The sequence below is a fragment of the Lolium rigidum genome, chromosome 5, assembly GCF_022539505.1.
Source record: "Lolium rigidum isolate FL_2022 chromosome 5, APGP_CSIRO_Lrig_0.1, whole genome shotgun sequence".
NCBI classification, from domain to species: Eukaryota; Viridiplantae; Streptophyta; class Magnoliopsida; order Poales; family Poaceae; genus Lolium; species Lolium rigidum.
Genome location: NC_061512.1, coordinates 76,623,279 through 76,633,310, shown reverse-complemented (window position 1 = coordinate 76,633,310; position 10,032 = coordinate 76,623,279). Strand labels below are relative to the sequence as shown.

Sequence of the window (10,032 nt, the reverse complement as noted above, 5' to 3'; positions counted from 1 at the left end):
CAAAAATTCAGGTTGGGACTTTGTCCCCCGATGACCATAAAAAACCCTAATCTACTTGGTTGTGGGAGCTACGCCGTAGGGGCCACCCTTGCTACTGCATTGCAACCCTGTCCGTAGATGACCTGCCCCCCTCTTTGGCGTAGTGTGGTCGGCGAGGTAGCTTCTCTACGCCCTCTTTGACACAGTGTGGTCGGCCGAGGTAGCTCCTCTACACCTCGCGATGCAGCGCCACACCATGGTCGTCCGCGGGGTGTTGCTGATCTACCACCCCGCCCCGCTCTACCTCTCATCTCTCCATTATCCCTTCAATCAAACACCAATGCATCAAGACAGCGGAGTGGACGGTGCTTCCCTATGTGGCGTGTGCAGTGGCTTGTATTTGGTGCCTCCCGCACCCCGCATGCCACTCCCCATGGGCCAAGATTTGCCTAGGTACACTAAGGGTGTGTTTGGTAGCCCGAGTCAACTGAGAATATATATCTCTTATCATACATGCTCACCCTAGCTAAGGTGAGGTCAGACTCATCACATGTTTGGCAACCCCGGATGTGTTGAGCTAGGCTCATATGGGATGGTGTTTCGTACAATTTGTGCTGAGGTGAGCAGGTCTCGTAGCAGTTTTACAGAATGGTCCAACTTTTTAGCAAAAAGGCCCTGAAACAAAGAGAGAGAAAATCAATCAGGCCCTCAAGATCTCATCTCACGCCATGGACCTACTGGGCAGCCTTGGGCGGAGGCGGGCGGCCTTGGGCGATGGCGGGCAGCGGCGTGCGGCACTGGACGACGGCGAGCGGCCCTAGGCGAGCAGTGTCCAGGGGAGGGGGCGACGGCGGCCAGGAGAGGTGGCAACGACGGGCGACGAGCGGTGTCCAGGGGAGGAGGCGACGACAACCAGGGGAGGGGGCGACGACGACCAGGGGAGGGGACAACGGCGGGCGACGAGCCGTGTCCAGGGGAGGAGGCGACGACGGCCAGGGGAGGGGGCGACGGCGGCCAGTGCAGGGGCGACGATGGCCAAAGGAGGTCCAGGGGAGCGAGCAGTTTCGTTCGAGGGAAAATTACGGGTTTGGGGTGCGTTGGTGGGCCCCCGTGGTGGATTGCGGGATCAACTCAGCTTGGCTGGGTTGTGAAGCTCGATTTGAGCTTTACAACCGGGCGAGGCTGAGGGGCGTTTTTTTTGTATGAGGTGAATCGAGCTTCACAACCGGGCTAGGCTGAGGGACATTATTTGTATGAGGTGAGCATAGCCCATCTCTAGTGACCCGGCCTAACAAACACAGTTTTCTCTAAAAATCTCGGTTGAGATGAGATATTGTGGGTAGAGACACTGAGACAGACTACCAAACACACCCTAGATAATTTTTTGGCCATGCCAGACTCAAATGCTCCGTGGGTAATGACATGTGTTTGGTGCCCTCCAGGCCACTCTGCAAAAATTGGTACTTCCTCGGTCCCTTAAAATGCTGCTTAACTTTATCTAAATACGAATATATGTAGATATATTATAGTTATTGATACATCCATATTTAAAGAAATGTTAAGCGGATTTTTTTTTGAACGGAGTACAATTTTGGGTTTAGGAGCGTGGGTGGGATAATCCGGCGAAAGTCGCTATTGTAATCTTCTGTCGTGTGGGCCCCACGCGGCATTCTAGAATCTCCAAAAGCCCGTCTTCCTTTTCGCCGGATCGTCTTTTCCGTCTGCACATCCATCGCATATCCCAAAGAAGCCACCAATCCAAGCAACCAACCCAACCTGCCGGCGGCGAAGCAGCCAAGGACTGAAGGACCAGCGACGAGAAAGAGAGAGAGGGGCGGGAGCTGACGATGGGGCAGTGCGCGTGCTTCGGGGCGGCGCAGGCGGCGAAGGAGCAGCGGGCGGAGGCCGACCGCCTCGAGGCGCAGGACGCCCGCGCCAGGGCCGCCGAGGCCGCCCAGAAGAGGTAACCGCCTCCTCTTCCTCTCTCTCACCTCTGACCGTAGCTCGAACTCTGATCTTCATTTAATTTGTCCTTCGGATTCTGGGGACTGGCTGGCTAGGTAGGCTAGGATTCGTCCGTTCAACGCGGTATCATCTCGACCATGCTCCGTTCCGTGCCGCCCTTGTTTCTTGCCGGATTGGGTTTAAGGTTTATCTGATTGGATCGATCGTCCAGGGAGCAGTTCATGGAATCGGGTGGTGTACTGGTGTTGCCCCTTTTCTTGAATCGCGCGGCCCTGTTCGAGAGATTTCTTGACCAGAAATGGCGTGTATTACTGTATAGTTAGAACCGATGCTCCTGCAGGTGACGCGAGTGGGCTGTTAGATACTTTATTGAGTGGCACGATTTCCGCAGAGTCGAGTTGACAAATCTCGCAACCAATCTGTAGTGTGTACCTTACTGAATTACTTCATCTCGTCTGTACCACTGAGACAACCGCGAGGCCATGTAACAAGAACCTACCCCTGTCTTTGCTCTGCTGTATGCCGATTACAAGAACATTTGTAAAACTCTCTTTCTACCTTAATGAAAAAAGACGGGCAAGCATTGCGCGTGTTGTTGAAAAAAAAGTACCCGTTATGTGTCTGACATGTTCTGATTCCAAACCGATCAAATTCTTCAATCATTCAGCCAATTGTTATCTTCCGCTCTTTAGTCTCCTCGTGGAGTCATGTTTTCGGTTTGGCTTGTCCTGTTAATGTCTAGGACTGGAACTTGCTAAGATGGTTTGGTTAGGTACTTGAATAATTTTAGAAGGCTAGTAGTTATGACCATGTGTTGCGACGGGATATGAAAAAAATCTGCGTCAAAAGGCAGATAAAGTAAGTTTTTGTTGCGTAGAAATATACATTATCTTGGCTAGTAGACGCTTTATATGTTCCAAGTGACCCAAACGGTTTGTAGGCAACCCACACCTAGCAGAACACAAACTAAGAGATGGAGAAAATTCATCGAAAATAGCAGAAATGCCTGTGCGATTTGCTATACTAAAAGAATGATGTCAGTTATTCCTAACCAAAAGAAAGGCATAGCCAATTCAAAGGACATCAATCCATTTAGTGTCCTGTCAAGGTTCAGCTTGAACTGTTCTAGATGACTGGGTTGATTCTGATGCGGACAGTGGTAGCGTTAGTGCAACATCAGATAGAAACAGTGATGAGAAGGCGTAAGAATATGGATGTGTAAAACTGACTAATATTTACAGTGATAGAAAAAGTAATAATTAGTAAACACTCTGTTTAAAGTTCCAGATAATAAGCTCACCTAGGTTGCATCCATGCAGCAACAGCAAGTTAGTACAACATCAGTGCAATACTGCACTCTCCACCAGACATCACATTCTTTATATTCTTCTCCCATTATCAACAAAACAAAATTCCAAGCACCAGCGTATAAGTAATTTTAAATTTTAAATTTGACATACTGCAATGGTTAAGTCAACACATCCAACAAATGTTGGCCAACTAAAAGACAACACATCCAACAAATGAGCTCCAGTTAACAGTGGAATTCTAAGGAGTATGGAGGAGACTAGAAGGGGTAGAGGACATCAAAGTTGGCTTGGGCGGAGGTGGTAAAAAGAGACTTGAGGGATTGGAATGTACCTCAAGTCTTGGCTCTTGATAGAACTGCATGGAGATCAACGATCCATATGCCGGAATCTTAGTTTACTGTCGTTTTTCCCTTGTTTTGCCTTCTTTTCATTTCTGTTGGGTTTCATATCTAGCCTACCCCAACTGACTTCAGAAAATCAAGCAAACAAAGAAAATTCTATCAAACCAGTCTATTGTGTCTTCTCTGCTTTATCTTCAGCCTGTGAGAAAACTTTCTTCAGGTTGGTAGATGCAGACTCAACCTAGTGTCCCAGCTCAAACAAATAGGAAAGTATCATTGACTCAGATAAGACGTAAACTAATCTTCTGCCGTATTCCCAATGTCCTGAATGTATAATATTATCTGCCAGAAAATTACTAATGCATGCGGGCAGTCAATACCAATTCTTGGCATGCTTAGGATGAACTGCACGGACGCGCTGAACAGTGGCGTCGGACTTGAGTCGACGACGTACCAGGATTTCCCCAAAAATTCACCACGGGCAGTGAAAAATTGAACGAAGCTGCCGCCCAAGCACACAGCATCGGTGGCCGAGTCACCACATACTCCCCTCACCAGTGGATTTAAACCCTCGGAAGTAGAAGCCGTGGAAGTTAGAAGGCAGCGTGCCATGTTCCAGCAGAGCCTACACTGTGCTGGGTTTGGGATCTCCCCAACCTCCTCGTCGGCCCCTGGGGCATCGTCTTCCTTGTCATCGGATGTACTTGCAGCGGCGCTGCATATGGGTGGCACTAGAGAGTTGGAAGGCGAGACGATGAGGCATCGTCCTCGTCGCCATCGGATGTACTTGCGGCGGCGGCAAGAGAGAGAGAGAGTTGGCAGGCGGGACGATGGGTTTCTCATTAGCAGTTCAGGCACATAAAAAGTTGGCCCACTCGGTCGGACGACAGAAACGTTGGGAGCAGCGAAGCGTTTTCACTTAAGCATTTTAGAAGATATGTTTCTAGATCTGGATCTTAATTAAGTTGCAATGGTTGGCTGTATTGGGTTAGCAGACTTTTATAAATATAACAATATAAGGATTTTATGTGTGGAATTTCAGCTTGGAAATAAAAATTGGGGAATGTATGTTCTGGAGTTAAGACTTCTCTGTGTTAGAGAATGAACTTTGTACGAATTTGATATGATATAGTATGCTTACATATGATTGTTAACGGTTGTTTTCAAGTTATTACTATTCTAGTCCAACTGAATTAAGTTAATTTTGCAGGGAGGTTGCAATTGAAATAAGTTAGTTTTGCAGGGAGGTTGTGGTCATCTAGTCTCTTGATATATTAAGATTTCAATTTGTTGTACATGATTTTAAATAATCATGTGGCCACATGATCTCTGCAATCGAACAATGAATCTCTGCATAGCATCTTTAGCCTTTTTAGACACATTATCCTCTTAGCTGTTCTTGACTTAATGGTTTGTTAGGGGGCTTATGACCAGCGTACATCGTGCCACTGCTTCGGCCAGTAGAATTTCAACAATCTTGTTTTTCCTGTGCTATGCCTTGCTAGCATTCCTGTGTGCCCTTGGGCTTGTTTTGATTAGGCTACTAAATAATTGCTTCTTGGTTAGAGCAAGAGCAAGAAATAGTCAAGGAGCAAATATAGGAGATAGAGGGAATGGAGTGGAAGTAAGGGTTATAGCTGATAATTTTCACGATTTCCTTTGCGCCAGAGCACATATTATTTCATAATGTACATCTATGAATATTTATGGATTTTAAAATCTTTTTGCACCTGGGTGCCAGTGCCCAGAAGCCAAAAGACATCCTCCTATTAAGTATTAACCAGTAAGGGTGCTCTTTCCTCTCACAGAAGAAGTGGCTTCCAGCATGTTCTCTTTTAGTTTGCTCAGTTTTTATACTTGTAGATTCATTTTTGTTCCGCTGAAATTGATTCAAGTTAGATCTCCAAAAATTATTCATGATGGCTTCGCTCAGTTAGTTTCTTTAGTTACTAAGATTTTAATTTGGTGAACATACTTGTAAATAGCATGAGGTACATAACTTCTGCAATAGGATTAGGTAGATTGCATGCATGTATTTAAACAGATTACACTCAAATTTCTAGTTTGGTAGCACCAAATGGAATTAGATGCCCTTCTGATATGCTTAATGACCTAATATTCTGGATCATCTCTTCATAACATTTACCTGTACAATTGGTTATCTAGTTTACAGTTCGCAGCCTTATCCCCTTTCTGACTACTACCCGGGGTTATACCAGCTTTGCAGCTCAAAACAACACCCGTCTCTCCTACTCCATGTTTTTTTTTTCATTTGTCTGTTGGCCATGGATTCATTTTTTTTTCTGATTCTGTTATAATAATTCCTTTATAGCTTCACACTTCATGTTGATAAATTGCAGCACTGTTCAGTATTTAGAAAACTTCAGTGGACTGAATTCAGATTCAGAAATAGGTTGAACGAACTGTCTCCGTTGTCAGTCAAAGCCGTATTACAACTTTGAAATGTTAATACTTATGATTTGGTATGAAGTAGCCTGCTCTTGACTGTTACTTTTTCTTGACCTTCAGACAGCAGGAATACGAGAAGTCAGCTGCTGGAAGAGCTGCACGAGCACAGATAAAGGCTATGAAGGAGTCTAAGACATCAAACCAAGGAAACCAAGGAGAGCCAGTTCTGAAGGTATTGTTATCCCACCGAATACTGATTATGCAGAAGTTAAACGTGATGTGAGATTCTTCTTTTTTCTTGGATACTTATCTTTTGATGTTTTGAATTTTGCAGTGGCAGATGGGATAAAATCTTCATGTGTCGATTTGCATCCCCCAGAATGTAAGTAAGGACACTCAACCATACTCATGGTCTTGCATTTTTCTTCATGGTAATGTAATATCTACTTGTGTAAAAGGTCAAACACTGTACTGTTAGTCAGCCATTGCTTTTATGAGCATGATTCTGTTCATCTTTCTGATATTTAACTCTCCATAAGCAGCAGAAACAAATACTGGACATGAGAATGGTGCGTTATAATTGTTGGAGTTCGCTCCCTTTTGCGTCTACTTTATCATTTGGGTTGGGGGCTATGTCTCATCCAAAGTTTGTCAGGACCGTTTGGTTTTGTTATAGCGCGAACTATGAGATGAAAATATAAAAATGACGGGGATAATCTAGAACAAAACTTTAGTTGTTTACTTCTCATTGTTTTGTTCTTTGATCTCCACAGTTCTTTTTGGTTGAACATTATACTTTTGGGTGGGTATTGGGCCTTGTCTTGACACATTCTCCCGTGCCCTGTTTCAGGTTATTGATGGTGAACAAAGGCTTTTTATCTTCTGATTATGAGATGCAGTTTGGTCAGTTAACTCATTTGTGATGTTTGTTAGTGAAGTGTACATCCTTTTAGTCATCTTCTACGTTCTTTTCAGAGATTGCTATGTACTGCACTACTGTCCAGTTCCTCTTCTACAAGTGTTTTGTGTTACTGTAGATTGGATAGACAGCGGTGGTTGTCTGACAAAGTAGGTATTTGTACTAGCTGTTGGGGGCATGATACCTGTAAACATTCCAGTGATTCATACGAGATATCAGCAGCATAGTTTCATGTTCTACAAAGGAAACCTTTGAGAAACATCATCAGACCACAAATTAATTTCGAACAAAGGTTTAGTGATCCTGTCAGCGAAAGCTTTTTTTTCTTTTTCTAGAGGACCTGTCTGCCAAAATCCAGTAAGATAATTATGCTCTCATGATGATTTATCTATCCCGCGAGAAAATGCTGTTGCGGTATTATTAAACACAAGTGATACGATAACCAAACCCTATTTTAGGTGGCCGGTGGATATGGTTGTACATTAGCTTCAGCTCACCAAGAATAAAACCTGCATAGGCAGTGTGAGTTGTGTTCTGTTATGGTCAGTGCGTGCGCGCGCGCATGTGAGTTTATGTCGCATTCAGTGTTTCTAAAATGACATCAGCGGTAGGCCGGATGTTCTCTAAAAAAACATTGTTGATGTAATAGGTGGTTCAGTGATTGTGAAGGTGTCATTATTTGGCGAGCAAATTTGCGAAGTTGTTAACTTGTCTAAACTAAAGATTTATCATTATTACTAGAATACTTAATCTTTTATTTTGGAGATTTAGAGGACTTAAGCTTTAATTAAAAGGTTGGGATGCAAGTGGCAATACCAACAAGAGCTAGAGTACGTGGTTGCTAAGCAAGTTTAAATTCGGATAAAAGCAAATTGCAGTCCAACTTTGTTCTGTTAAGTTCAGTAACTTTGTTTTTACATAAGCTAGACGGAGTCAGGCTGTATAGGATTTGATTATTTGAGCGGCTTTTAACAACCAGTGTTCGACAGGGAAAAAAACAAGAACACTTTCCTTGTAAAATAACCCTGCAACAAATAGTTTTTGTTCTCCATGGCTCCCAACTTGACCAGTTGATGATATTTAAGTCATCAACACGCTATGTAGTTGCGTCATTAACTTATCAAAGGGGCCTTCCTCGCTCTCGTCGCTCTCAGTAGCACAGCATGGGCGAAGCCTTAGCCGTTGACGTCCTCGCTGTTCTCTTTCTCCTCCCTCGTTCCTCTTGCCGCTAGGTCAGTCCAATGTCCTAATTAGGACATTTCTAACATATAATTAAGGAGGCCGGCAAGTGGCCGAGGACAACTAGTTGGAGCAGTTGCAAATCGTTAAATCCGATTAAAAAACCAAATAAATTTGTTGTTCTTTAGTGGATGACACTATGTGACGCCGCTACTTGCATCAAGTGCTGGTATTTTAAGTCATCCACAACCTGTAAGCTGACTCACTCACTTATCCTTAAGGCCTCGTTCGGTAGACTTGTATCAGCGTGTTTTATCCGAGGTGTTTTGGGTGGAGAGGCGTGTATCAGACTATCAGTGTGTTTTTTGACTGATTGATATGTTCTCGGCTGAATTAACTACTGATCCGCCGGAATAGGTGGGGTGGGTGGGGTGTAACCGGCACGATTCAACTCGGAGAGCCAAATCAACTCCGCTATTTCTGATCGCTAGCAGACACGATCCCCCGCTATTTCAGATATGCCACGGCAAGATCGCGCGAGAGAGAAAACGCGAGGGGTAGCTAGCGTTACGATTCACACGTGTTTTGACAGGTTTTCCGGGAATAATTGAGATTGGGCCCTTCTAAACCGCTGCAAACCCGTCCTACCGAACAATTTAGTTGGTGTTTTGCCAGGATTCCGTGCTGCCCAGAAAAATTAAACACTCCAATCCCCTTAAAAACCTCCGTGCCGAACGAGGCCTAATGCGTGGTCAGAAGACTGGGCATGTTTTCACCACTCAAGTAATATTACTTGCCGTGCAACTCTCTAAACTCCAAAACAGCAAAATACCCAATGTTTATCCCTTAATTATCCTTCTTTTTATCCCTGTCCCTGTATCAAAGTGTGGGTTTCACACATCAATACATGCCAATAGTGTGGTCCGCTATTGGCTCAACTTACCGCTGACTTGCTATGAGATATGACTAGTTTTAGGACCTTGAAATATAGGGTAGGGGTTGGCAAAGAAAGATATATGAAAGAGGAGAATAAATAAGTAAGTTTATTCTTATGGTGACTAGGATCCACATAGACTCTATGTCAGCATAAAACCATTTCATGGGCATAAAGTATATGGTTATCAGAGATGAATGACGAACTCGGAGTGGTTTTTAGAGCTGGAGTATACCTTATTTACTTTTTCAATAGTTTAGACTTGAGTGAATTAATTAAGTGCATGAAACTTAAGTAGGCACTAGATCCAAACAGGTCATGTGTTCAAAGCTGGATATGACAATGGTTATAGAGATTTTGCACGCCTTTGCTTCTCTGCAGTCTGCACCCATGTGCGGATGAACTATATTGCCGACCTGACCTTTGCTAGTTTTTTTCATTATAGCTAGCTTTGCTTATATGTTTTCCAAAGTAGACGGGTAGAGCAGATTTTTAGAATGATCGCTCTTTAAATCGTAACATGATTTAAGTTTTGAATAATCAGAAAAAACATGTACACAAATATCCGTTAGAAACTTATACAAGCATATATATATCTCCATAAAATAGCAAGACTACCTAGACGAACAATTAGAAAAGTATAATGCTAAAGTTTAATTTTTTTTCATGATAAATAGTAATTGATCAACTATTTTAAGAAAACATATTCATGGGTAAGTTTTGACTCAGTATATGCGTGTGATTTTTTATTTATTTTGACATACAGATATGCAATTTTCGTAAAGTATTAAAAAAGGGGATGCCATAGCATAGGTTCATTCATTCTAGTGTTTTGCAAGAGCTCTGACGATCATTTAAAACTGAGAACAGTTATACATAAAAAAGGACCCCCAAAAGATCATGACCATGGTACTACAACAGATGTTTTTATAAATTTCTGAATTTCACAAGTTTTTTTAGTTTCTTTCAATAAAAACGGCCTTGAAACTATAATGG

The 10,032-nt window shown here is 43.3% G+C and overlaps 1 protein-coding gene across 2 annotated transcripts; it reads left to right on the top strand.

Moving 5' to 3' along the window:
* Positions 1 to 1,822: 1,822 nt before the first annotated feature.
* LOC124653829 lies at positions 1,823 to 7,224 on the top strand. 2 transcript variants are annotated; one of them, XM_047192891.1, is made up of 4 exons: positions 1,823 to 1,942; positions 6,125 to 6,236; positions 6,339 to 6,386; positions 6,855 to 7,224. In XM_047192891.1, the coding sequence occupies exons 1-3, from the start codon at positions 1,827 to 1,829 to the stop codon at positions 6,351 to 6,353; spliced, it is 243 nt and encodes an 80-aa protein (XP_047048847.1). In that variant the 5' UTR covers positions 1,823 to 1,826; the 3' UTR covers positions 6,354 to 6,386; positions 6,855 to 7,224. The 2 variants fall into 2 exon arrangements, with proteins under 2 accessions (XP_047048847.1, XP_047048848.1); XM_047192892.1 differs by having other exon boundaries at positions 6,339 to 6,390.
* The last annotated feature ends 2,808 nt before the right edge of the window (positions 7,225 to 10,032 follow it).